The 24,830-nt window shown below is 52.1% G+C and overlaps 9 protein-coding genes across 9 annotated transcripts; 3 read left to right on the forward strand and 6 right to left on the reverse strand.

Annotated features, from left to right (window-relative positions):
• Nucleotides 1-83: 83 nt before the first annotated feature.
• Nucleotides 84-5,312, forward strand: WHR41_01577 (uncharacterized protein; the record flags this gene model as incomplete). Its single annotated transcript, XM_069370183.1, has 1 exon — nucleotides 84-5,312. One exon carries the CDS (start codon nucleotides 84-86, stop codon nucleotides 5,310-5,312), a length of 5,229 nt encoding a protein of 1,742 aa, XP_069232917.1.
• A 957-nt stretch (nucleotides 5,313-6,269) lies between these two features.
• Nucleotides 6,270-7,611, forward strand: WHR41_01578 (uncharacterized protein; the record flags this gene model as incomplete). Its single annotated transcript, XM_069370184.1, has 3 exons — nucleotides 6,270-6,512; nucleotides 6,567-6,898; nucleotides 6,957-7,611. The coding sequence occupies 3 exons, from the start codon at nucleotides 6,270-6,272 to the stop codon at nucleotides 7,609-7,611; spliced, it is 1,230 nt and encodes a 409-aa protein (XP_069232914.1).
• Nucleotides 7,612-8,032: 421 nt separating this feature from the next.
• Nucleotides 8,033-11,001, forward strand: WHR41_01579 (uncharacterized protein; the record flags this gene model as incomplete). The annotated part of the gene is made up of 7 exons (XM_069370185.1): nucleotides 8,033-8,115; nucleotides 8,187-8,263; nucleotides 8,313-8,792; nucleotides 8,842-9,006; nucleotides 9,589-9,727; nucleotides 9,777-10,201; nucleotides 10,262-11,001. Exons 3-7 carry the CDS (start codon nucleotides 8,321-8,323, stop codon nucleotides 10,999-11,001), a joined length of 1,941 nt encoding a protein of 646 aa, XP_069232913.1. The 5' UTR covers nucleotides 8,033-8,115; nucleotides 8,187-8,263; nucleotides 8,313-8,320.
• A 207-nt stretch (nucleotides 11,002-11,208) lies between these two features.
• On the reverse strand, nucleotides 11,209-13,224 carry WHR41_01580 (uncharacterized protein). Its single transcript, XM_069370186.1, has 4 exons — nucleotides 12,802-13,224; nucleotides 12,054-12,699; nucleotides 11,727-12,006; nucleotides 11,209-11,672 (listed from the first exon to the last, which is right to left on the reverse strand). Exons 1-4 carry the CDS (start codon nucleotides 12,901-12,903, stop codon nucleotides 11,291-11,293), a joined length of 1,410 nt encoding a protein of 469 aa, XP_069232784.1. The 5' UTR covers nucleotides 12,904-13,224; the 3' UTR covers nucleotides 11,209-11,290.
• Nucleotides 13,225-13,527: 303 nt separating this feature from the next.
• On the reverse strand, nucleotides 13,528-14,562 carry WHR41_01581 (uncharacterized protein; the record flags this gene model as incomplete). The annotated part of the gene is made up of 3 exons (XM_069370187.1): nucleotides 13,528-13,651; nucleotides 13,704-14,250; nucleotides 14,304-14,562. The coding sequence occupies 3 exons, from the start codon at nucleotides 14,560-14,562 to the stop codon at nucleotides 13,528-13,530; spliced, it is 930 nt and encodes a 309-aa protein (XP_069232785.1).
• A 363-nt stretch (nucleotides 14,563-14,925) lies between these two features.
• WHR41_01582 (uncharacterized protein) lies at nucleotides 14,926-17,325 on the reverse strand. Its single transcript, XM_069370188.1, has 6 exons — nucleotides 16,633-17,325; nucleotides 16,560-16,581; nucleotides 16,237-16,509; nucleotides 15,995-16,189; nucleotides 15,577-15,936; nucleotides 14,926-15,513 (listed from the first exon to the last, which is right to left on the reverse strand). The coding sequence occupies exons 1-6, from the start codon at nucleotides 16,854-16,856 to the stop codon at nucleotides 14,986-14,988; spliced, it is 1,602 nt and encodes a 533-aa protein (XP_069232786.1). The 5' UTR covers nucleotides 16,857-17,325; the 3' UTR covers nucleotides 14,926-14,985.
• A 228-nt stretch (nucleotides 17,326-17,553) lies between these two features.
• WHR41_01583 (uncharacterized protein) lies at nucleotides 17,554-19,196 on the reverse strand (the record flags this gene model as incomplete). Its single annotated transcript, XM_069370189.1, has 2 exons — nucleotides 17,554-18,901; nucleotides 18,955-19,196. 2 exons carry the CDS (start codon nucleotides 19,194-19,196, stop codon nucleotides 17,554-17,556), a joined length of 1,590 nt encoding a protein of 529 aa, XP_069232787.1.
• Nucleotides 19,197-19,767: 571 nt separating this feature from the next.
• WHR41_01584 (uncharacterized protein) lies at nucleotides 19,768-22,180 on the reverse strand. Its single transcript, XM_069370190.1, has 6 exons — nucleotides 22,055-22,180; nucleotides 21,829-22,005; nucleotides 21,596-21,770; nucleotides 20,947-21,541; nucleotides 20,814-20,896; nucleotides 19,768-20,758 (listed from the first exon to the last, which is right to left on the reverse strand). The coding sequence occupies exons 2-6, from the start codon at nucleotides 21,942-21,944 to the stop codon at nucleotides 19,838-19,840; spliced, it is 1,890 nt and encodes a 629-aa protein (XP_069232780.1). The 5' UTR covers nucleotides 21,945-22,005; nucleotides 22,055-22,180; the 3' UTR covers nucleotides 19,768-19,837.
• Nucleotides 22,181-22,492: 312 nt separating this feature from the next.
• On the reverse strand, nucleotides 22,493-23,934 carry WHR41_01585 (uncharacterized protein; the record flags this gene model as incomplete). The annotated part of the gene is made up of 4 exons (XM_069370191.1): nucleotides 22,493-22,791; nucleotides 22,845-23,070; nucleotides 23,130-23,171; nucleotides 23,306-23,934. 4 exons carry the CDS (start codon nucleotides 23,932-23,934, stop codon nucleotides 22,600-22,602), a joined length of 1,089 nt encoding a protein of 362 aa, XP_069232781.1. The 3' UTR covers nucleotides 22,493-22,599.
• Between the last annotated feature and the right edge of the window lie 896 nt (nucleotides 23,935-24,830).

The following is a 24,830-nucleotide window of genomic DNA, read 5'->3' on the forward strand; positions in this document are numbered from 1 at the left end:
GGCTCATTTCCTCATCGCTGGTCAAGCAACGACATGTGTGCGGCGGTTTGGCGGTTCCTCTGAATTGGCGTTAACGGGAAACAATGCTGTCTTCATCGTCTTCGCTTTTCACATCATTGCCCGCACGTCCGCCCACGCCACCTAAAGACATCCAGGAACACGTGAAGGACGCCCTCGACTTCCTGGAGAACGGCCACGAGGAGGCCGATGAAAATGCGTCAAATTCTGGAAAGCTTGAAATTACGACAGATACACCTCCAGGATCCTCGCCCGTGTCGTCGCAAGAAGTGAACGCTGTCTCGAATGCCGCCAAAAAGGTTGGCTTCTCACCTTTTCCACCCACATATCACGAGGTCCCTCAGATTGGCGTTTCAAACTCTCCCCGGGACAGATTACTCCGATCGGCGCCTCGGCCGCGCAACAGTAAGCCCGTCAAGTCGATCTTGAAGCTCTCAAGTTTTGCGCCACCGCCAACTCCAGACGAGCATGAACACAAGATTGGCTATTTCTCACCAGAAGATCCAAGCACTTTCGGAAAAATGCTGCAGTCGGTTTTGAAGGAGCTGGCCTCATCTTCAAGAAGTTCCCGTTTGGACGCATACCTGGCCCTGCACGGCGCTCTGACAGCATACGATGGCATTCCTGATCGCCAGGCCATGGCTGCCAACATGGCCCAAATCCAGCAGTACCTATCAAGGGATCTCATCTGGAGGGAGTCAGGTAGTCTGATCGAAACACAAGTTGCGACACAGGCCTTGAAATTGGCTTGCACACTGGTCTTCGACAATCAATTGTCCAAGGCCCTGGATGACGATTTCAGGATTTTCTTGATTGACCGCTCGATCACTGTCATGGAGCAGCCTGAGATCCCAAAAGCTCTGGTCAAGACACACCTCTATCTTGTTGCTCAGCAAAAGTTCCACCACTCTATCATTACGCCAAATCGAGCAGAAAGAATGATCTCAGCCCTACGGACAATTGAAGATCGCTGCAGCGGTAACAGTCTCATTGCGACTAGGTTGGTCATCTACCAAAGGCTCCTAGACCAAGCTCCAGTCGTGATGTGCAACAGGCTCCGGGATTGGCTGGAGCACGTGTTCCATGGTATGCTTAGTAGCATCAACGATACCAAAATGAGGGCAATTGAGGTCGGAAACCACGCTGGCCTCAAGCTTGGCACCAACGCTGCTGCGTCCAAAGCACTTGAGGATCTCTTTGACATCGAGGTCGAAGAAGGACAGACATATTGCGACTACTTGGCCTTGCGTTTGACAGGCATGATGACGGATAAGCAAAAACAGACCGGCGTCCTTGTTCCGCAAATTTGGTCAGCAATAGTCCTATTTTTTCGGACGAAGAGACGGCCCCTAGAGAGATGGCCGAGACTCCGGACCTGGCTTCAGGTTCTTCAGAAGTGTCTGAATTCAAGCGATGTCAACATCAAGTATCAGGCAAATCTTGCCTGGAAGAAGCTTGTCTTCGCGGTCATGCCCGACGCTTCAACTGGACCGACGATGCTTTCGATGCTGAGAGTGCCCATCAGTGCTGGGTTCGAGAAGAGGAGCGGCGACAGGATAAGCAGGCAGGCTCGTCAAATTGCGCTCGATGGCTACCACAATCTTCTGCATTACGGCATGCGCCCGTCTTTGTCACATGCGGATCTGGATGTCACTTGGGATGCTTACGTGCACCCCATCCTCTTGGAAATGATCAAAGCAAGCCCCAAGGGACGGCTCAACGCTTGTAAGATCTTGCATGGTCTGCTCAGTCCCAATGCTGGTCTTTGGAATGAGTTCGCGGCCATGGAGTCGACAGCCATCCAGTCTCACGACCTGCCGAGAATAGATTCTCGCTGGGTGCGATCTCGGCTGGCAAAGGTTTTGACGCTGGTGGAGCCGATCATGTCTGCGGAACTCTGGAACACGCAAGACGACAACATCCTGGCTACAAAGGTATGGAAACAAACCTTGCAGAGCATCGCAGAGGCTGGAGCCCAAGAGGTGAAAACATCCAACGAGCTTCGCGAAGCACTAGCTATGGTCATGAACATGTTCCAACGCTTGTGGGGGTCGTCTTTGGACTCAGATGAGCACAAATCTGCAATCACGTCGGAGTTCTTTCAGGAAATGGTGCGAACGACTTGCCAATACATTGGGCCTTCGCTCCTCGCCGAGGACATGCTTGCTCGGTCGCCTCAGGGTGACGTCGAAGCTGCGCCGACTCCGTCTCACAGACCATCCAAACACCAGCATGCGCTGTATTCCCCGCTAGTGTTCACCCTCTCGATGATGTGTACACAGCCGCATCAAAGCGAAGGATCCCAATGGCGCTCTTTGGCAGCAGAGGTCATCGAGCTGTCTTGCAAGTCCACAGCAACCAGTGCCGCCAGACTTCAACTCGTCAACCGCACGCTACAGGCTTTACAAGCACTGAGTGTCACGGAAGATGCGAAGCAACAAATTGCTAAGCTCTGGACTTTGTTTGCGCAGCGTGCTACCGAAGCTCTTTGCCACTCGAAAACCGAATCAACACCGAGTGGCATGCTCGGACAGAAGCTACGCGATGCGCTCAACATTCTTGTATACGGCCTTCCGCTTATGAAGACCGATGCCACAAACATTGTTGCTGGGCATGCACTCATTGAAGAAATGATATTGGTGGCACGATGTAAAGCTGGCGATGCTGGAGTTACACTTGCCGTAGTGGAGCCTGTGTCGAAAGCGCTGCTTGACAAAGACCGTGCCATTGAAATCACCATTGAGGTGCATGTTGCAGCTGTGTTGTTCAATTCAGCCGGCTGGCCTCAGAATCGGCAGGCTATGGAGCAGGGACGAAAGCTCCTATGGGGTGTGGGAAGTGGCCCGCTCAGAGCTGGTACCTTCGATCCGTACGAGCATGCGTATGGACTGATCAAAGACCTGTTTGATGAGTGCTATTCCGGATTGAAAGGCGGAGCAAGCTGCGACCACCTAGCGATCAAAATGCTCAATGCCTTCCAAGCTTTCGTGAGCAATTGCCCTTTGGCACTCCTCGTCAACACACTTCGCCAAATCCAAAGTGGCGTGGCTTTGTGGCTGGAAGATGGCGACAGAGTCGTTTTCTCCCGCCAACACGTAGCAGAAGCCACGATAAAGCTGTGGGGTGGTCTTCTCAGTCAGATCGCTGGTCTTCCACGGAAAGACGGCGCGCTTCTGAGCCTTCTACAGCCGCTTTTTGTCGCCGGCTTCGCTAGTCCAAAACGCTCAATCGTCAATCGTACAATTACTTTCTGGAACGAAAACTTCGGAGATCAAGAGACACTCCGATATCCGGCCAAATTGGAGAAGGTCTTGCGTGCCGCTCTATCACACGTTGAACTCGACCTGCCTGACTTCCCTGAGAAGCAAATGGACGACGAGCTTATCGAATTACCTGCCTTTTCTGGACAACAGGATGCGGATTCGCAGATCGAGCCTGAATCAACCTCAATCTCTAGATGGACAGGTCTTCCGCGAGGCACCGCAAGTCCCGCCAAACAAGCACTCGTTTCCCACGAAGTGTCATCGCATCTGCCCAGCATCAGTACTGGCGGTACTCACAGCGCAAGCAAGCCCACCTCGAAAGGCACAACGCCTAAGGCCCACCTCAGGCACGATGACTCACAGATCATGTTTGCGCCCATAGACTCTTCGCCTCTACCTGCGGCAGACGAGTCTCAACTTCTCACAGACCACCAGAAAGAGGTCCGAGCACGTCAGAATGAGGACGCGCAAATGTTCCCGGATCTGTCCTCCACGCCTGCGAGGAAGCAGACTCCCCACGTCCGGCGACGACCTCCGGGACCGCTGGCCTTCTCTGCGGACGTCGGACAGGAACCTGCCAGCGACGCGGTGGCTAGGTCGCCATTGGAGATGCCGGACGAACAAAATGAGATGAGTGGCTATCTGGGCTCCTCGCCGACTCCGAGAAGCTCAGACAAATCTAAGGCCGAGCAATTCAAGGTTGATGCGACAGCGCAAGATGATGAGCATGAATATGACGAAATCTCGTCTTCTCCGCCTCGGTCGCCATATCAAGCCGGTGAAAAAAGCGAAACTGGCGGAAAGGATCAAAAAACAAGCTTTGTGGCCGATAGCGTGCACGACAAGGACGAGTCATCAGAGGGTGATGCAGCGAAGGAGGACGCAAAGGAGGAGCCAGCGGATTTGGATCCTGCGTCTGATGATGCACGTCCTGCGGCACAACTACAAATGGAAGCAGATGCTGCCGAGCATCACGGCGACCTGAACGACGACGCGCCAGGTGAGGCCGCTCAAGTCGACGCCACTACTGTTGTCGAGCCAACTGAGGTATTCGAGCAAGCTACAGGAGGCAATGACGACCAAGATGGCCTCGAGATGAGCAGAATCGAGAACTCGTTCCTCGAGCCGGATGCTGGCGCAGACCCTGCTGTCGATTCGTCTCCGGCAGGTAGTCATTACAGCACACGATCCGCCCGGAAGCGCAAGCGTGCATCGGCAGCGGCTGAGAGTCTTGCTTCGAAGAAGCAAAAGCATCAATCGCCGCTGCGTCGCGTTATGTCTGGCATTTTTGGGAGCTCGCAAAAGGAGGAGGAGGAGGAGGATGGGGACGAGATCGTCGTTGCCAGCAGTCAGCCTACTGACTCACCCACCAAAGTCGAACCACAGCAGCAGACTGAAGGGCTCAACGAGGGCATCGAAGAATCTGTCGCGTCAGTGACATCTTCACAGCGACCCAAGCGCGGTCGGGGTCGTCCGCGCAAGTCGGAAACGCCCACGCCTCTTCCCACCTCGAATACGCCAGCTTCATCGACGAGAGCGAAGCGCAAGGCATTGGCGCTCAGCGAAGGCGATGCCGCGGGCTCGTCAGTGAACGTCGGTGAAGAGCCTGCGCCAGCGCCCAAGAGACAGCGCAGGCGTGCTCGTGCCAAGAAAGCCATCGAAGGCGCTCGTAAGTCGCAAGAAGCATCGCAAGAAGAGCCCGACTCCCGTCCGCCTTCCCGCCGCGAAGCAACAGGCGTGATCATCGACCAGCCAGAAAGCGACGTCGACGTAAGTCAGACGCGCCTGGCGTCCGACGACGAGGCAGAGAGCGGCGCGGATGGCAAGACGAAGCCGGTCGAGCCTGCTGCAACGCCGTCGAAAGACCGTCCCAAGGCAACACCTAAGAGCATTCTGGGACGGTTGAGGGACGTCCTGGTCGATTGCAGTAATGCCATATTCGGCTCGCAGGAGGAGAGGGAGTTCGATGATATTTTGTTCAGGCTGAGGCAGGAGGTTCATGGCGCTGCTTATAGAGGCCGCTCGACTTGATGTAGCGTAGTTCGTTTTGTAGATTACCTTATCATACCTTGGGGTGAGAACCCGGAAATGAAGAGATACCAGTTTACTGCGTCAAATATATTTGCGTCAACTACTTTTTTTTTTTTTTTTTTTTTTATAATAACAACGTTAAAATTTTGTGCATCTTTGGCCATTCAGTTTGTGCTTGCTCCAAGTGAACAGTTCAGCTAGACACTGCTTGCAGGCTTGCTACATCGTTACTGTCAAATGTGGGTCATTATCGTTTTCGTTCCAACAGGCTGACGGGCCATGAATGAAATTTTGAATTCAGCAGGATAATAAAGAAAATGTCATTTGAGACCATAGAAAGCAATGTAGCCACTCGAATATGATCACTTTAAAGCCGACAAATTCACCAGGTCTCAATCGTTTCAATGGATATGAACTACCCCAACCCTAACCCTACGATCCCAAATCCGTGCTTGCACGCCCGCTGCAGGCCGAACTCGCAAGAGATGCCACGCTTCACGCGTCCCTCATTCCCACCCGTACACGCTACCTAGGTACAGCGCGACCCATCACCATCCGCCGGCACCATACAGAAGATGACTAGCAAAAGCATAGCCCGATAGTGTACGACACTGCAATCGCTGCAAAGCCAAGACATTCGATGATTATTGGTGCCGCAGCTACTTCCCCCACTCCTCGCCCAAAATCACATTGCGGCCTTGCGTCTAGCTCAGGCTAGTCCAACCTTTGCGTGGCGGCCATGAGCATTAGCTGGCAAACGACGGTTCGTCCAATGGGTTGGAATTGTAAAACGGTAGCATGATCGGCGACAAGCAAAAGTTGGCGGTTGGTGGACATATACCTTAAAACTGATGGTTGCTATATATCATTCGAACTACGGTACAGTACACAAACTTGCTTTCTAAAGCCACCAATCACTATTCCCCATCCACGTCTCACACTGAATATCTCAACATTATGCCTTCTAGAGTATCGCCCTCTGGCTTCAAGGCTTTGGAAGGGACCTCGATGTTCCGCCCTTCCACAATTGGTCACCTCAAACTTGAACACAAAGTGGTGTTAGCTCCGCTGACGCGCATGCGTGCCACTAAGGAGTCGGAGGGTGTCTTTGTTCCTGGAGATCTCAACGTTGAATACTACTCACAAAGGGCCAGCAAGGGTGGCTTCATGCTCACAGAGGCGTGCCCTATCAGCAGGCTGGTAAGTTCACGCACAGTAAATGACAGCAAAGCAATAGGTTGACCGTGTTTTCAGGCTGCTGGATATCCTGGGGTACCAGGCATCTTCACACAAACCCAGATCGACGGATGGAATCGCGTGACGGACGCCGTTCACGAGAAGGGTGGTTTCATCTATTGCCAGCTGTGGCACGTTGGTCGTGCGACCACACCTTCTTTCCTCGGTGGCGAGAACCCCGTCAGTTCCAGCGATATTCCAATCAGTGGCAATGCTCTCGATGGCTCGCCTTACGCTCAAACCCCACCGAAGCCGATGACAGTAGCGCAGATCAAAGAGTTGACTCAAGAGTACGCTGCCGCCTCAAAGCGTGCACTCCAGGCCGGATTCGATGGCGTAGAGATTCACGGGTGAGATGATGACCATTTTGACACAGTATTACCCGGAAGCTAAGTGTCTGCTCTCTAGGGCCAATGGATATCTTTTGGATCAATTCCTGCATGACAATGTCAACATTCGTGGAGACGGGTATGGCTCCAATATTGAAGGCCGTTGCCGCTTTCCGCTCGAGGTCATCAAAGCTGTCACGGAAGCTGTCGGCGCCGATCGCGTCGGAATCCGCCTGTCACCTTACAACTACTTCCAAGACACTCGTGACTCGAAGCCTAACGAGCACTGGGAGTATCTTTGTGAGCAGATTGCCGCCATGCCAGAAAATCAACGCCTGTCCTACGTCCACATGATCGAGCCTCGCTTCGACGAAGTGCTCGATGAGCAAGCTAAGATGGAATCTCTCACTGGCAACCCTGACGGAGGAAAGTTCGGCGGTAGGCCTAACTCGCTCGTACCTTTCCGTCAGATCCTCGCCAAGGGCAGCGTGAAGTTCCTGAGCGCCGGCAGCTTCAACAGGGATAATGCTGCGCCTAAGATCGATGCTGGTGATGCTGACGCGATCGTCTTTGGCCGCTGGTTCATCGCCAATCCTGATCTTCCAAAGCGTCTTGCCGAAGGCTTGCCCCTGAACGACTACGACCGGAACACCTTCTATGGCGCTGACCCTCCGGAGAAAGGCTACACTGATTACCCTGCTTTTGAGGCTGGTTCCAAAGGAGTTGAAGCCTGAAAACCCTTTCGATGCTTTGATACATGAACGGAATACCTTGTAGCGATGCAAGTCAAAGGCTTTGCACGTGTCGGACTCTTCATTATCACAGCGACCCGTTTTCAGATTACATATCTGTTCTCAAGCATTAGGTTACATAACATCCATAGAGCTTTATCCAAGAACTGTATCACGTGATCCTTATCAGCAGTGAGGGCAAACTGCTTGAGCAACCCTGACCCACCCCACCCTGCCCACTCTTGGCAACGTGGACCAAAGGATTCCGATTCAAGATAACGTTTCCCAATCAATCTCAATCAATGTAATGCCCCTCATGCTCCCGGCATCTGCCTATCGCTCATGCACATGATGGGATCCGGCAAGTCTACTCGGGCTCATGTTCGATGTAACCAGACGATAGGTCTGCCGTCAGTCTGGCCTGACGAGTTATCCAGCGCGATATTTGTCAAGTCTGTCTCATCAAACAATACAATCATTCCATAGGCTGCTTCAATGGCTGGCAATGTGCGCAAGAAACACTTATGTACATGGCCGGACTGCGGCAAATCATTTAACCGCTCTGACCACCTTCAAAGACACACCCTAAATCATGAAGCTGGGGATAGTACATGTCCACGGTGCAGCGCCCACTTCAAGCGACAAGACCTTCTTGGTAGGTGCCCTGATGACATGTCGTAGCCATGGTACTAACCTTGTCCGAGAGCGCCACATGCAAAGGCATAAACAGAAGGACGAAGAAGCTGGCGGCGAAGGTCTAGGAATCGTATGCACACGCAAGCGCCTCTGGAGAGATGCCGATGGCAACATTGTCACCAAGCGACCAAAATCTTCGCTGCGGCCAGATGGCTCGACCGCCAACACCGAACACCTTTCGCTCGATGAGGCGGACGATCAGCCGCAACTGCACTCGCATTCAGAGTCGCCACAAGTTTACGAGCCGCCGTTGTCCCCACCTCCGTCTCTCACGAGCGCCGAGGCGCGCGCTCAAGATGAAATGGTCTATTGCATAGCTCCAAAAGACTTGCAAGCAGACTTCGATTTTCCGCCACTCATGGACACTGGAACTGATCCAGAGGCGATTGATTTCTTCGTTGACTCCCAATGGCCGCAGCAACTGATCGAGCCGCCTTCGCTGGCATCCGGTGCTGCAGCTTTTGACGACGTTTTCAACCCAGACACAGGTATGGCTCAGACAACTCTCCACATAAAGGACTCTCTAATATGACATAGCAAGCTCTTTCAATATGCCTTTTACAACTATGAACAATTACAACTGGCTGTTTGATCTTGAGCAGCCCAACTTCCCAGTGAACACTGATTCAACGACTACAGAGCGGACCCGCCCACTCATCACGACAACTCCCGAGTCATTTGGATTGAACCCGCAAAGCATGTGTGAGTTTCCAGAGTTCGCTACGAATCATCTAGGCTCTCGGACAGCGTCTGTATCGTACGGGGTCCCAAGCCCGCAAAGCCAGCAAGAGCTATCAGTCCAATCTGGTCCACGATTGAAAAACCCAAACCCCACTCCTGCACGAGAGCCGCATACACAGTCAGGGTTCTTACCGGATGCTCGGGAGGGAGTCCGCCAGCAGTACCATAACCCCATGCCCTCTTCTCCGGACTCGGATGGCTGTAATTCCTTCATGGGCAAGTCCTCAGAACAATCCCTGGTGCTTGATGACATCTCTCGTGGGCGGATCCTCGACTTGGTCGTCGAGGCCCGACCACAGACAGCGGAAGGAACACTTGTTACACGGGATCATCCATTATTGACGCTTGGAGCAATGCAAAGCTATTGCGACTTATTCTTCTACCGCTTCAATAAGAGTTATCCGTTGATCCATCGAGCAACGTTTGAACCTTCGCGGGTGGAGCCGCTCTTGTTGCTATCTATCATGCTCCTCGGAGCCACCTATGGAGGCAAGGATGCACACCGATTGGCAGTTTGCATCCATGATATTACGCGAACGCAAGTCATCCAGCACAGCGCTTTCACTGCAACGCCAGAGCTTTGGATGCTGCAAGTCATACTGCTCATAGAATGCTTTGGCAAGTCGAGAGCGGGACAGAAACAGCATGATATGTCCCACTTGTTCCATGGCATGCTTATCAAGTAGGTCAAGTTTGTGTCTTGCCACAGAACAATGCACTGACTTTGACAGTCTTATTCGACGGAGCGACTGCCAATCTGCCAAATTGCCCGAATACGTTGACGAATCACTGGACATGGACACACGGTGGCGGGTGGCTATGGAAGTTGAGCAGCGGAAACGCCTTGCACTGCTTTGCTTCCTATGGGATACCCAGCACGCAGTCCTGTTCTCTCAATCTTTGTGCATGTCTGCATTTGAGCTTCGAACGAATCTACCTTGCAACCCTGATGTATGGGAAGCAGAGACAGCTTCCGAATGGGCAAGGCGTTCCGTCGGTTGCGCTGAAGTCACCTTCCTCTCTGTGCTCAAACTATACATGAACTCAACCCAGGCATCAACACCACCTCGGCTCAACGCATTGTCACGCCTGCTTATACTCCATGGCTTGATGTCTGTCTTCTGGGATATGAAAAGGCGAGATCAAACCTCACTTGGTGAGTACGAGGATATGGCGCGTTCGCTTCTGACAGAGCTACTGACTGGTGATGTTGCAGGAGCTGTCGGCCCAAACGCAGAATGGAAGCCTCGTCTTGGTCAAGCATATGATGCTTGGAAGACGGACTTCGATGCATACTGCATGAACATGACAATGCATCTGAAAGAAAGTCCGGCAGTGAAAGGGGAATTCGTCCGCTTCAGCACCAGCGCGCTCGCCATATATCACGCCGCCCATATGGTCCTCAATGTCGAAGTGCTGGATCTGCAGATCTACGCAGGAGCGCGCCATATCATCGGCCGGCCAGTCAGCTTACATGACTACGAAAGATCTAGGTTCATCGTGAAGCAATGGGTGGAGGAGGCCAGTTCGGCGAACAAAGCCGCGTGGCATGCCGCCCACTTGCTGAGAGACGGCATCATGAATCTCGAAGGCTGGGACGTCGACCAACAGTTCCATTACCCTTGGTGCCTATATCTGGCGACTCTGACTTGCTGGGCTTTCCATCATGCGAAGAACGATCGAGGCGTTGCTCATCGCGGGCCTCGGACACCTAATCACAGCTCGAATGAAAATACCAACCAAGAGTCTGGCATGAATGCACTGATCAGTAGTATGACAGCGATCGGCCCAGGAGGTCTGAGTCGCTTGGCGGGCAAGCAGTCGACGAGCGGCCTCATTGCTGTCGTCGCCAAACATTTGGGCAATATACGGTGGGCCGTGGTCTATGAAGGCATGAAAGTGTTGAAGGGCCTGGAGCCGGAGAAAGCAGGAGCACGCTATGACTTTATGAGGTAGCATTGAGATTTTCATCCATGGATTCTCGATCGATAAAAAATTCGATGACTGATTGACCGCACAGGAGAAGTCTCTCTGTATTTTCAACACGGCTCACCGTGCTACCATGTCTTATGGCGTATCCAAACCTGGCTCTGACAGGGAAAGCCTTTACAGATACGGCACGCCTTATAGTCAACGGTGGCCTCATTGCAAAGCCAGAGAAGGCCGTGCGTAAGACAACTGTTCGATTTATTCCTCAAAGAAGGAAAGCTTTGACTAATCTCTAGAACACCGTACCAGTCTAGTACTATGACTTTCCTTGAACTCGAGCAGGACTGTCCACCTTCACCTCGTTGATCTCAGATCCGCCCCAGTGCCAAAAGCGGTCAACATCCTCCTCCACTTTGTAGCCAAGTAGCTGAGGGGACAAGCCAGAGTCTCTCCACGCGAGAGCCTCGCCTTCCTCCTTAGCCTGCATTGCTCGATCGCGCTCCTCCTGCTCTGGTCCATCATGCAAATGGTACAGCCACTGCTGTCTGTTGCCACGCTCTACGACCATCTCTGTCCGCGGTTTCCTGCATTGCTCGTAGATCGTTAGCAATCGCCGTTTCTCCGCCGGGTCACGAGGATTCGCGCTACGGCCGAATATTTCGCCCAGGACAGCGGCATCTTCGAGAGCCATGCCGGCACTGAGAATTCAATTAGCCTGGACATTGCTGCATTCAAGACTGGATATGACTTACCCCGAAGCCAAATACGGAAGCGTAGCATGGACGGCATCGCCCAACAGAGTGAATGCGCCGGAGGGATGACTCCAAGAGTCCATGCCAGATCTAATGCATAGCCGCCACTTGTATACAGACTCACAAAGTGCTAGCAGTTTGGGAATTCGATGATCCCAGTCTTTGTAGAGAGCGCGCATCTCCTCGACATCACCTGCTAGGGTATTGGCGCCTGCAGGCATGTCATCAGGAACTAGCAGAACCATATTGAAGAGCTCGCCTCCGCGGAGGACGTAGTTGACTGGAGAAAGTCAGCTCTGGACGCTCATCATGGATGTTCAAGCTTACCTGCGTGTGCATCTGGGCCCAGCCAGTAGTTAACTTGAGGGTCCGTCACGAACGAAGCCAATTCTGGATCTTTGAGCATTTCTTTTGTTGACAGAAGTAGTCTGTACGCAAGATCGCCAGTCAAGATTGGAGGGTCTTCTCGACCGAGCATTATCTCGCGCAAATTGCTGTTGATGCCGTCTGCACCAATGACAAGGTCAACCACGTGTTGCTCCCCATTCTCCAACGTCAAAGTAGCAAAGTCGCCTTCTGAAGAAGGTTCAACATTGGAAACTCTTGCTTTAGTTCTGATATTTGCGCCGAGTTCAGCAGCACGGTCGAGCAGGCAACGATGGAGATTGGCTCTGTGAAAGTCCCAGTAGAAGGTCCCAGGATATTGCGCGGCGGACGTTGCGAAGTCCATGTGCGAAATGACCCCGCCCTTCCAATGGAGCATATTGACTCTCGAAGGTTTGGTCGAGTACTTGTCAAGAGCTTCTTTCATGCCCCACGATTGTAGTACGCGGCTGCTGTTCGGGAGCACCTGGATCCCAGCACCGACTTCGCCGATCTCGTTCGCGGCTTCGAATATCTGGACGTCGTGGCCTGCCAGAAGGAGAGAAATGGCCGCGCCAATACCTCCCAAACCGGCGCCCACGATGATGATCTAGTATGTATCAGCAGTGCGAACGCTGGCCATACGTGCAGCGCCTCCATGTCCAGGAACCCTGCAATGATAACGCAGCCATCGAGCATCGAGGGTACGTACCTTGAGTTTGGTGCCATCCTCGCGGCGCTGCTGGTCTTTTATTGGAATCGCAGCCATTTTCTTCCGGCTGATCTGATGAGGAACCGTGGGTGATATGGCCATAGACAGAAGTATTGTGCGGAATAGGAGGCTCTACAAAAGGTGATTCCCAATCATACACGAGACTCACATTCACCCTACAAGCCAGATAACTTAAACCTTTGACCAATGTTGCTTTGTCTTTGCTGAACTCCTCAAGCAGAATAAGCAGTGGGGTGCCTATCTTTGATGAAGACGTCTACCAGTCTGTGGGTGCCGATAGTCCCGGCATGCTACGTGCAAGACAGGGCAAGGCTCCGATGGACGCAACTAGTCGGGAACTTCCACGGCATGTAGAAAGCTGCACGATGGACGATATCGTGCATGCTCGGACCTGAGTAGATAGGCGAAAGCTGTACCTTGCCACTACTCAACGATGCGGTGGGAGTGCAGCAGGCAAGAGTGGGGGATAGGCGAGCAAGCTATGATTGGCTGGTTTTGACGGTCTCACAATTGCCAATAATGTAGTCGGCCGCTACAGACATACAGGTGCATGTGAGACAATGCATGGACTATTGAGAGACTGCAATACAAATCTGGAAGGCCGAAAGGAGCCTACTTGAAGATAGATCGACCATGATACGCTGCAATGTTGAGGCATGAAGACCCAAAGTTGTCTCAACGATGAAAATGACGTGTATTACGAGCCTACTTGAGCACAGCCGGCATCATGGCATCGGGAGGAGGCTTATTCTTTGACTTGAACTCATCTGCCATTTCTGCCATTGTCATCCATTCCACTCCTTCATGCTTGTTGATGTATTCGATCAGTCTAGGACTCGTCAGTGCGGTCTGAGCTTGAGGTTACTTTAGCCCTCACATACCTCTCGTGCATAAGAAGAACGTGGGGTCTGCCTGAAACATCAGGATGACAAGTGATCGGAAAGATGCAGATCTTGCTGGGGTCCGGATCATCCGCAAGCTCACGGTAATAGTAATCGAAGTGGTCTCTCCAGATGTCCTCAACGTCGCGAGGGTTGACCCAACCGTGGCTGTTGGCACTGTTCTTCACAAACATCATTGGCGGAAGGTCGTCGATGTACCAACTGCCAGGGATCTCGACCAGGCCAGTCTCCTTGCCTCGGACCAGTGGCTTCATCCAAGTCTCGGCTTTTTGAGTGTAGTCGATCTTTGTCCACGTGTCACCAGTCCTCAACCAATACATGTTGGCATCGTCATGAGACATGGAGTGATCATATTCGATGCCGTAGCTGAGCATAAGCTCAACGCCCTCGTGGCTGGTCTCCCACCATGGAGCTACACTGCCACGCGGTGGCTTGCCACAGAAGTCAGTCAGCAACTTGTGGGTCTTGTCAAGCACGTCACGCTGCTGCTCTAGTGTCATGTCTGACGGATTCTCGTGCGAATAGCCTGTAACACTATGGATCAGCAACCTTCTCCAAAAGCCAATTTGACACAGTTACCATGGAGTCCAATCTCGTGGCCAGCATCTCGTACCATAGCGCACTCTTCCGGAAACGTCTCCAATGTGTGCCCAGGGATGAACCAGGTGGCTTTGATGCTGTACTTATCAAAGAGCTTCAACATTCGTCGAGTACCATGTGTGCCGGCCCAGAGGCCACGTGAGATATCGCTGGCCGAGTCTTCGCCACCGTAAGAGCCGAGCCATCCAGCAACGGCGTCGATATCAACGCCGTAAGCGCAGATGATTCTCTTTGGCATGATGATAGTTTGTGAATTCGCGTCTGGTGAATGGCAATACTATGCAAAGTAAGAGTGACCAATTAGCTTAACTGAGAGTCTTCTTGTAGCGTCCACCATGCCTCACTCGGTTGATATATGCTGGTCCAGAGGTACTTGATTGACGACCACCTCAAAAGTGGACGGGCGAATGCTGTCGCGCAGCGCACCGCCTCACGTACTGCAGCCAATCTGGAGCGCTTCGGATGGCCCACTCAACAGCGAGCCACTTAACGGACACAGCTATTGTCTTCATGTCAGCTCTGGCTATCGCTGTACTGCAGGATATTTAGGCACGCAACAAAACAGCAAGTCTTCTGAATTCTCATTCTGGTGCCTTGCGAGGCTTCAAAATCGAGACAGCAATGAATGACTGAGCAATGCAAAGTGGCCGAATCAATTATCTCAAGCCTTACGCAAGACTTGCTCTACCTGTGTTGCGGCTCCGAGTATCTTTTCCTCATCGAAGCGCCGCCCGACAAGTTGTAACCCAACGTGATGGCCATCCATTGCTTCCGCGTCATACCTTTGCCAATTCCACGCATCGTTTGGGTTTCGAGGCTCGTATCCCTGCAGGGCAATATCATGCTTTGAAGCTTTGCCGGCAGGAAAGCTAAGCGCCGTATAGTCGAGTATGTTGAAGACCTTGGTGTACCCGACCCAGCGGCAGCTCCTGTGCGTCATTGCAGTATGCGGCATTGTCGGCATAAGAACGACGTCGACACAGCGGCCGGTGGGTGATCTTTTCTCGTTCCACATCGTGTGATACGCCTGTTGGGCAGCTATCTTCCTTTTGTTCAGCTGCCAATATTCGTAGACTGAGATCGGAGGAGCGCGATCAATCAGCGACTGGACGTGCGGGAGAAACGGCTCTCCGCCCTCAGTCACAGCTTGACGGATGTCTTCGCCGCCATCCGCAGTGTAGTACTCGTCCTATCATCGTCAGCGTCACCCCACATACATTTCACTTAAGATGTTTCCACTTAAAGTTCTTACCATGATGGAAATGCAGTCAGCGTGCAACGAGGCGTCCCACTCAACTATTTCATGTCCAGCGTCGATCAACTTTTCTACCGTCTCTTTGAGCACTCTCTCGACAGGTGGATGAACTTTGACAACTCCATCATCTAGTAGCACGCCAATGACTAGCGGTCGATGCGAAAACGTTTGGAATTCGTTCTCTTTCCATGGCAATGGAGGTAGTTGAGGATCCGACTTCCATGGTTCTGATTCAATGACTGCCTTCGTGACCAGCGAAAGCGAGCTTAACGAGCGAGCCATGGGACCAACCGCGGACGGAACATGCTGCTGTCCCTCGGTCGACACCGCTACACCTTGATATGACATGCGGCCGCTCTTTGTTGAATGTCAGCCAATTGACATACACGTTGGACAAAGGGGCGGGAAAACCTACGCTTGGTTTCAGACCCCAGAGCCCGTTCATATGGCTCGGGATTCTTATAGATCCACCAATATCAGTACCCCAACCGATCAAAGAACCATTCAGCGCCAACAATGCGCCTTCCCCGCCGGATGAGCCACCTGACGTAAATTTGGGATTGAGCGGGTGAGTTGTCAATCCCCAGAGAGGGTTCTCGCACTCGCACCACTGACTTATTAGATCAGTGAAATTTCTCGAGGTCAGAGGAAACATACCATGATACTCTGTGGGAGATTGGTCTTTGCGATGATGACCGCACCGAGCTGCCTGAGAACACTGACAAGTAGTGCATCGGAAGTCGCTGGAGCGAACGCTCGACCCACGTAGCCAAGAGAGGAATCGAATCCCTCCACGTCGAATTGGTCTTTCAGTGATACTGGAACGCCATGGAGAGGACCAACGAGCGCACCATATTCCATCATGGAAGCGTCAAGGCTTTTTGCTTGCTTCATGGCGTCTTCAAAGCAGATTTCCGTGAGGCAGTTCGTCTCAAGTATAGTTCAGCCGTATGTCCTCACTGCTGTATCAATAAACATACCTTGTTGTGTGCATCACATGCTCTGAGAGTCAGTTAGAGAGGCCCATTGTGGTCCAGTGAAGATTTGGCGTACTTATCTATGTAGGCCGTGATGACTTCTTGAACGGAAGCTTGGCCGCTCTGATACAGCTTCGTGAGTGGCTCGATGTCGGCAAGCTCTGTGAAATTGATCACGGGCCTTCGAGTCTTGCTTAAGTCTCGAGGCTTCTTGATATGCTCTTCCCTGATGGCTCGTTTCGCTGCTACGACCTCTGTCCATGGCCTTTGAAGCGATGGAGAATCTTCGGCCACTGTCATATTGTGTGGTCTTGCTTTCCCTTGACAACGAACTTCGATATATCACAGGCTCATATGTACCGCTCCTTCAAATTCAATGACTAGGGCGCAGGTACTTTTAAGGCCCTCCAATTGAAGATTGTAGCTGGACGGGCGGCGGCTACGGTGTCGACTGCCTCGGCGGCCAAAGGTGGGGACTTGCTGGAATGCAATACCCGTCGGAGCGACCTTATCAACGACGCCCCACGCAGGTAACATTTCCGTCGCTCGGGTTGCGATCACGATCTTCGCTGGTCAGTCAATATCCATGCTCCACACGATCATTTAGAGCACGGCGAATGTCTGTCGAGACTGTACATAATAGATGCGACACCTTCGACTTGGTCTCGTGACATGTCAACGATGAGCCACAATATCATAATGAGAGATCATTGAGAGATCATTGCGTATTCGTACAGTCACGTCTGATCTTTACCAAATCGAAAGGTCTGGTGTACAAATATCGGAAAGTAAATGAAGGCAGGACAAGGACGCCGCGTGTACTTCATGTGGGAGCAGGGGCCATCTTGGCGACTTCAGCGGAAATCAAGAGTCCCGAACTGTCCCATGGTGTATATATCAGTAGTGTAACTAAATTGTAAACCCTCTACGGGCTATCCACACGCGTCGTCTTTGCGATTTTGATGATACTCTCAAATGGGCGATAGCCGCTTCCCTTCTAGATGGCAGCGTGCCCAGCGGTCTCGAAGGGCAGACCAAACGCGACAGCCCCGACAGCGATCCACATAGCAGCACTGACATAGATTGGCACCACCGAGAACCCAGTATAGGTTCCGATGAGAGACGCGACGAGCGAACCGAGGCGAAGGTTCGTAGCTGCCTGACCGGTACCAAGACCACGATGCGGACCTGGAAAAGACTCTGGCGTGATGGCGTACATGATAGCGTACATGAAATTAGCCAGCAGGCTGCTGACGCAGTTGAACGCCAAGTCCATTGATTGCGAGCCTGCCGCAGAGTAGCCATACAGGAAGGCCCCCGTTATGATTGCCGAACCACCCATACACCACCGTCGACCAAGCCTAGTCCTCACGAGGAGCGAGGCCGAGATTGGACCACAAACGCCGACCGCCGAGACGATGCAGTAGTTCCTGTAGGTGTCGTCGAAAGATCCGGAGGGAAATCGTTGAGCCAAGTATGTCGGCAGGAAATTGAAGAAGAGTGGATATGCGATACCGATGGTTAGCCAGATCAACCAGAGAATACCTGTCTGTTGGCCGAGTTTGCGAGTCGAAAAGAGAGCCGCGTAGTTCATGGGCTTGAAGTCGCGCACATTATCTCTCAATATCTGAGCCTTGGATAGCTTCTTCGTCTGGCCTTCTTCAACATTCGTCACAAGGCCCAGCTGTGCGTCCACCTCCTGTAGCATTGCAAGCGTCAAGGGCTCAGGCACCTCGTTGCATCTGGCAATGTAGTTGACAGCCTCGACTGCTTGCTCGTCTCGGCCCTTTGCAAGCAAGAATCGGGGCGACTCTGGCATCTTGAAGAAGAAGATTCGGATCACCGCAAATGCGAGAGCTATGCCACCCAGTGTGATCATCGTGTATCTCCAGCCCATATTGTCGGTCTTTTGGCAAATCTCGGCGTCGGAAGCGCAGCTAAAGTTTGCCAGGAATACCCAGGCTATCAGAGACACGATCACCTGGCCGAGATTCCACCAAGCAGACAATGCAGTAACCAGATACTGGTGCGATCCCGGTATGAACTCGAGGAAGATCATAGAGTCTACTGGGACGTTCCCGCCCGCGGCGGTGCCAATGATCGACCAGAAGAAACAGAATGCTCCAAAGTTATCGAGCCCTGCAACAGCGGCACCGAAAACTGCACCGATCAGGATTGTCGCATTGAAGGCCATTTTGCGTCCGGTGAAGTCGCATGACATTCCCCAAAACGAAGCTCCAAAAATCATGCCGGCATAGTATGCGATCGAACTAATGGTAACCCGGCTGACGTCGGTGAACTCCAAGGCGACTGCGGGCTGGATCGCGCTTATGCTTTGAGACCAGCTTCTCATTGTGTCAGTGCGACGTTTTGACAAGACTTGGTCAAGGAGCCTCACAAATTGTCCGTGATCCAGCCGAAACCAGTCACCACAAAGAGCGCCCACTGGTAGCGACCCATTCCAATCTCGGTCATACACCCAGCCACGAGCTCAGACTTCATACGATATGACTCCGAGATCGAGCCTCCAAAGAAGTCTTTATTTGCCTGAGCATCGGTTGACTCAACGATGCCGACGGCATGGTCAGAATCAGCCTCGACGCTGTATTCGTTTACCTTCTCAGCCGCGGCAAGAGCCATGAGGAAAACTTGGTGTCAAACGTTGACGACGAATTCAAGGCACAAATTGGGGTTTTACCACCCTGATCTTCGAGACTCGAATATATCTATGTAATGGCTAATCAAGCCCATCCTCTATGCCGTGGCCAATCATCTTCATGACTCTGCCAGAATGCTGAGAGTGGGGGAAAGCCTGAAAGCCGGGGGTCCTATCACGTTCATTGCGCCACAATCGGCGTGACAGATACGCACCTGCTGTCTATCTCGACAGCAAGACCCATGTATGTCAGGCCTTTAGAAAGTGGCTAGAGCAGCGCGCAATGCTTTCCGCCAAGATACCAGTATTCACGGGCCCACCATTGCACCCTCTACTGATGTGGTCAGTCAATTCGAATGACGTGAGCAGAGGGCTTCCTGAGTGGACGCTTTCGCGATGCATGGACATCCACATTGATTGCTGCGGAAGCTGCCTAGTTCGATTGTGACACCAATCACTTCGACGGATTAGGGAAAATGGGAGGCTCAACCAATGAGGACTTAGTCAAACATTGTTACCTTTGTTGCATCTTTAGTCTTGTGAGAACATCGATGATCGCTTTGGTACGACTTCGATACGTTCATTGGGAGAGTTTGAGCATGGCTAAATTTAAATAATGACTCTTTCAAGCTTCCAGAAATCCAGCGAAATAGTCATCGATCCAAATCGCAGCTTCCTGGCCATTACCTTGGAGACCATGGTCCCACCGCTTCAGTGTCCCAACGTACCCATCTGGTCGAACAATTACTACTGCAACTTCGGAAACGTCCAGACCACCCAGCCAAGCTTGACTACAGCTTCGTACGCCGCCCATCGCATTGGGGATATCGTCCAAGTAGAAAGCCCAACTACTGCTCTGGAGAAGAGGGTGTAGGTCCGCGATCTCCACAGTTGATTTCGGAGCTGTCGTGACGACCGCAGGTGTGTACAGCCGCGAGACAGCAGTGTATCTTTGTGGCTGCATGTAGATGGCAGAATCTGGGATCGGCGTATTGAGTCTTCCATAGCTTGTCTCTGCAAGTGCCGACGCACGGTAGAGGCAAGACTGTTCATTGCCTCCAATGTAGTCAGAGACATTGTTGAGAAAAGTGGAAGCGGCGTGAACATCAGGCACGAAGAAGAAAACCCTGAATTGACCAAGCATCGGTATGTCCAGCTGGAGGTCGAGAGGGTTGGCGTCGATGTATCTGGTGACTCGCGCAGGCGTGAGAAGGCATCCCGCTTTGAGCTGGCCTTTAGGAGTGGTTTCGGGCTGGTTGAGAACGTTGGCGTTGTACTTGACACCCGCCCCGGATATGAAGCTGATGTTATTCGAGAAGTTTTCGGCTAACGCTTTGTCGTCGCCAGCTGCGAAAGCATTCGCGTGTTCGAAATCAAAATTGACCAAATCCTGGGCAATCTTCCTACGCTCATGCTCATAAGTCGCGAGTAGCGACGGCTTAGCCAGGCCACGAAGGGCCAGATTGAGCTTCCAAGAGAGATTGAAAGTATCATGCATGCTCGTATTCATGCCCTGTGCGGCTTTTGGCGAGTGTGTGTGACAAGCCTGTGTAGTGTCAGCGCTCCAGGTAAGGCCCACTGCATGGTACATGGTGTCTTACATCTCCTGCCAGGAACACTCGGTTCGAGTCGTCTGAGAAGCCGCTTGCCACCCTCTGTCCAACTTTGTACACGGAGAACCACTCTGCAGAGAATGAGCGAGTGTACCTCCCAAGCATGCGAGGAATAACTCACCAATGCTGTCCCATTCTAGAGTATAAGGTGCAATGATCTCTCGAGCCCGACGGATCACAAATTCCTGCTTCTCTTGTTCGGAGGTGAATGAGGCTTCGAAGCCGGAGCTCAATTCGATGTAGAGTCGGGTCATGTTTCGTTCGCGAGGGATCAACAGGATCGTGCCTTTGGTCTCAGAATGGATAACCACCTTTGACCAAAGATCCGGGAAATCAGTCTTGATGACACCATCCAACACTCCCCAGGGTGCTTTACTTGGCTCGCCTTCCATGGCAAGGTTGGGAATTGCTTTTCGGACTTTCGAATGCGCCCCATCGCAACCGACCAAATACTTCGTCTTCAGCAAAGTTGTTTGGCCCGACTTTGGACTGGTGTAAGAGACCACAAGTGGATCAATGGCAGTCTCGCTGCTTGCATAGGTGACGAATGGGGAGCTGCGGTCGACCGCAACATTTCTCTCGGCCATGTCTGTCAACAATACATCTTCCATCATGCCTTGGTGGACTAGCAGGATGTAGGGATCCTTGACATTGACACTCTCAGGATAATGTATTTCACGTCCAGTCCGGTGGAGCGACGCATCGCTTGAAGAATTCTGACACCCGCGTCAGCGAGTACACTTAACAGTGGATTAGGTAGAAAGCCACACCCAGAAACAAATGTCATAGACTTTGACACCATTGCGCAGAAGATCATCTCCGAGGTTTAACTGTCGCAATGTTTCTATCGACTTGGGTTGCAAGCCATCTGCCCTTCCAGTAGCAGTTTTGTCGGGTCTATCGTCCAAGATTCTGCTTCTAATGCCGTAACGTGCCAGTGTGCATCTGAGCCCGTCGAGTCAGTCTATGCCGCATCTCTAATTACGATCGAACTTCTACCTACGCGAGCATCAAACCTGCTGGGCCGGCGCCCGCAATGACGACGTCTTCGATATCAACGTTTCGGAACACATCGTTTCCAGCAATTGTAGAGTCGTCACCAAGGGCCATAGGTGCCATCCTGATGAGAGTGAATTTATTCAATGTGTTATTGTCGCCTCTCTCGCATAGATGAGATGACCTGACAATTAATGCATATTCTCCAAAGACCCGTACGTAGGTCGACCTACCGTGATCCCTCAGTCAACGATCCCTAGGCAGCTTGCAGTCCACGTTTAGCCACATGATCCCCCACTTCTGCGGGTTGGCCGGGTCTTACGCAGACATGAGCGGGTCCACTCCAGTCACTCGCAGGAAGGTTGTTTGTCAGATCAAGGGCAACGCGATAAGACAGAGAAGTCATCCGCCGAGCGGCTTGTGCTGCCGCCCCAGGCTTGGCACCACCACGGCATGTATCTCTCCACAACATGGGATCGCGGCCATCGTTGCCGACGGGACAAACGGAGCGACTCAATAGTGACAAATGTATAGCTGCTGCGAGCGTTTGATGGCTGAAATTACTGCAGTATTGCCGTTGCTCTTCGAACACTCCTTCAACCCTTAATGTTGCCCCGCGATAGCCTGCGATAGCCCGCGATAGCGTTGTACAGCATCATGGCACACACACATCCGGAGTGACACTGTTCGATACATGCGTATCTCCCAATTCTCTACCTCAATTTGCGTTCCCGTGACTAAAGATACCATCTTGCCTTGCGTTTGCTGCACACGAAGATCACCAGGCGAGATTGGGCCTTTCAGCTGCACAACTTTCGACCTGAGAGCAGAACGCTTCGTCTTCGGCCCCTTTAGAAGATCCGACAGATGGCTTGGACTTTGCAGGCCAAATCTGTCTTCCTTCTTGCTGTTCAAGCTTCCAGTGCACCGACAAGGCCTCCCTCACACGTTGCTGGAAGAAGATATGGCCCTGAGGGTCAAATGTCAGTCACTGTGTGCGTAGTGTCCTGGTTGCATACGTACACTTTCTTTCCGCGGATGCAGTTGCCCTGATGTGAAGACGCCTGCCTCCAGGTTCACTTGGCTTCCCTCACACAAGGCTTTGTCTTCATCAAGGACCTGTTTGTAAAACTCGCAGATGTTGGCGAACTCCTGGTCACTCGCATTCTTATGGCGGTACACTTCGTTCTCAATCTTGCTTCTAGTTGCTGAGAGAGGTACCATGCGCTGAATGTAGAAGAAGTTATCCCTGTCATAGGTCAGCCGGCGGTGACGAAACTTGCGGATGCGTTGCAGTCGATGGCTTACGTGCAAGTCACAGAAGTCGTCGGATAGCAGAAGGTGATCGCTCTTCGAAATTGAGCATCACTCGACTCTTTGTTGAAAATGTAATGCCGCATCTGAGATCCGGTGGGCTCAACGCGGTACTTGTTAAGATCCGACACGCCTGCAATCAAGGGTGTGAGGTGGCACAGTGATAGCACTCATTGTAGTTGTCGATCAAAGACTTCCAGTTCGCCGACACGTTCATGGACCAGCAGTGATCCAGCTTAAATTCTTCTTCAAACTTGAATTGGCTCATCATTTCCTCATCGACCCCTTCGTTGCTTTTCTCCCAGCTGATGTCAGGCTCACCGGCTTGTAGGTTCGCCCAGATGAAGCCAAATTTGTCGGTATGGATGTTGACAGGAAAGAGGCTTTGCTGTGACTTGTCAAATCCCTCCACAGTATCGAAACGTGGAGCCTTCGCAAGCTTTCCGTTAAGACCATAACTCCAGCCGTGGTATTTGCAACTGAGAATGGTGGCAGTACCACTTTCAGATTGCACAACCGGGAACGCTCGGTGGCGGCAAACATTATGGAACCCGTTGATCTTGCCCTGGCGGTCCCTAACAAGGAAGAAGGAGTAACCGGCTATGTTGAACTGCTGGTAGTCTCCGGCTTGCGAAAATCGAAGAGTGTGCGTGAGAAGTAGCCAGTCGCGTGAAAAGATGGCCCGGCGTTCCAATTCATACAGACTTTCTGCCTTGTACCAAGATGCGGGCAAGTTTCGAGGTATGTCATCATTGGCCGGGCAGTCCGAGTTTTGGCGGGTGAAGTAGTGCCACAACATGATGTCGTCAGGGTAAGTAGCTTAGCGATCAGTCTTACAATTTCGGGGAGTCAATGGCTAAGAAGTCTTTGCTTGGATAGCGCGAAGCCCTCCTTCTCTCAACATCGGTCGGTCAATACTAATACCTACAAGAGTGGGGGGATTAGCGGGTAGATAGGCGTGAGCGGCTCGAGGAAGCCCTAGTTGCCGGTGATAGCACTTGGCCTGTCAGACAAACTGCGAGGAATCTTGAGTCCATGACATTGTCTTGAATCCCGGTGAGTCCAATCGTTTAAGTTTTCTGCGCCACCTCGAGGGCTTTCTCGAAGGCAGGATCTCGATGCCAAATGACGAACTGCGCTAATGTCACCGTAGATTTCCAAGGGGCGGTTAATTATGCTCGAGGTGCGCATAATTTGCGGATAATTGGTCGCTTCTTAAAATATTGACCAATGCAGCCAACTGCGTTCAAACGTCTTCAGCACAGTTCGTGTCGTTGGCACAAGGAACAGCATTGCGAGAGGTTGCTGGAGATCAGCAGAAGAGCAGTTTGTTTTCCGAAAGCTTCCGTTCCGTCTTGTGCCGACTCACGCCTTTCTCCTTGCGCGACATGCGGCATTGTGATACAATCCGACCCATCTCATCAATTGGCTACCATTTTGTCACTCCGCCATCTACTAGGATATCCTGGCCCGTCATGTATTTGCTCGCGTCTGAGGCAAGGAATATACAGGCTCCACGAATGTCGTCTGGGTCCGCCACTGCTCCATTCATGATTTCGTCCTTCCAGTTTTCTAACAGTTGTGGAAATGGCGCTTTGGCATGTCAGTAAAAATGGACACGCAGTATCAGGACATTCTTACGCACCTGTCATTTCCGTTCGGACATAGCCGGGAGAGATGCTGTTGACTCTTATC

The sequence above is a fragment of the Cladosporium halotolerans genome (genome assembly GCF_011745625.1).
Source record: "Cladosporium halotolerans strain TM138-S3 chromosome Unknown Sca4, whole genome shotgun sequence".
Classification (NCBI taxonomy): Eukaryota; Fungi; Ascomycota; class Dothideomycetes; order Cladosporiales; family Cladosporiaceae; genus Cladosporium; species Cladosporium halotolerans.

Excerpts from the sequence above, each read along its gene's own strand:
- WHR41_01584 (XM_069370190.1), bottom strand. The coding sequence starts at position 21,944 with ATGGCACCTATGGCCCTTGGTGACGACTCTACAATTGCTGGAAACGAT. Across the intron at positions 21,771-21,828 it reads CCAGCAGGTTTGATGCTCGC|ATGCACACTGGCACGTTACG; the intron begins GTAGGTAGAAGT and ends CGACGGGCTCAG. Across the intron at positions 20,897-20,946 it reads TCTAGAATGGGACAGCATTG|AGTGGTTCTCCGTGTACAAA; the intron begins GTGAGTTATTCC and ends CATTCTCTGCAG.
- WHR41_01580 (XM_069370186.1), bottom strand. The coding sequence starts at position 12,903 with ATGGCCATATCACCCACGGTTCCTCATCAGATCAGCCGGAAGAAAATG. Across the intron at positions 12,700-12,801 it reads AGGATGGCACCAAACTCAAG|ATCATCATCGTGGGCGCCGG; the intron begins GTACGTACCCTC and ends GATACATACTAG. Across the intron at positions 12,007-12,053 it reads GGGCCCAGATGCACACGCAG|TCAACTACGTCCTCCGCGGA; the intron begins GTAAGCTTGAAC and ends GACTTTCTCCAG.
- WHR41_01582 (XM_069370188.1), bottom strand. The coding sequence starts at position 16,856 with ATGACAGTGGCCGAAGATTCTCCATCGCTTCAAAGGCCATGGACAGAG. Across the intron at positions 15,937-15,994 it reads TCTGGGGTCTGAAACCAAGC|AGCGGCCGCATGTCATATCA; the intron begins GTAGGTTTTCCC and ends CATTCAACAAAG. Across the intron at positions 15,514-15,576 it reads CTGACTGCATTTCCATCATG|GACGAGTACTACACTGCGGA; the intron begins GTAAGAACTTTA and ends TGACGATGATAG.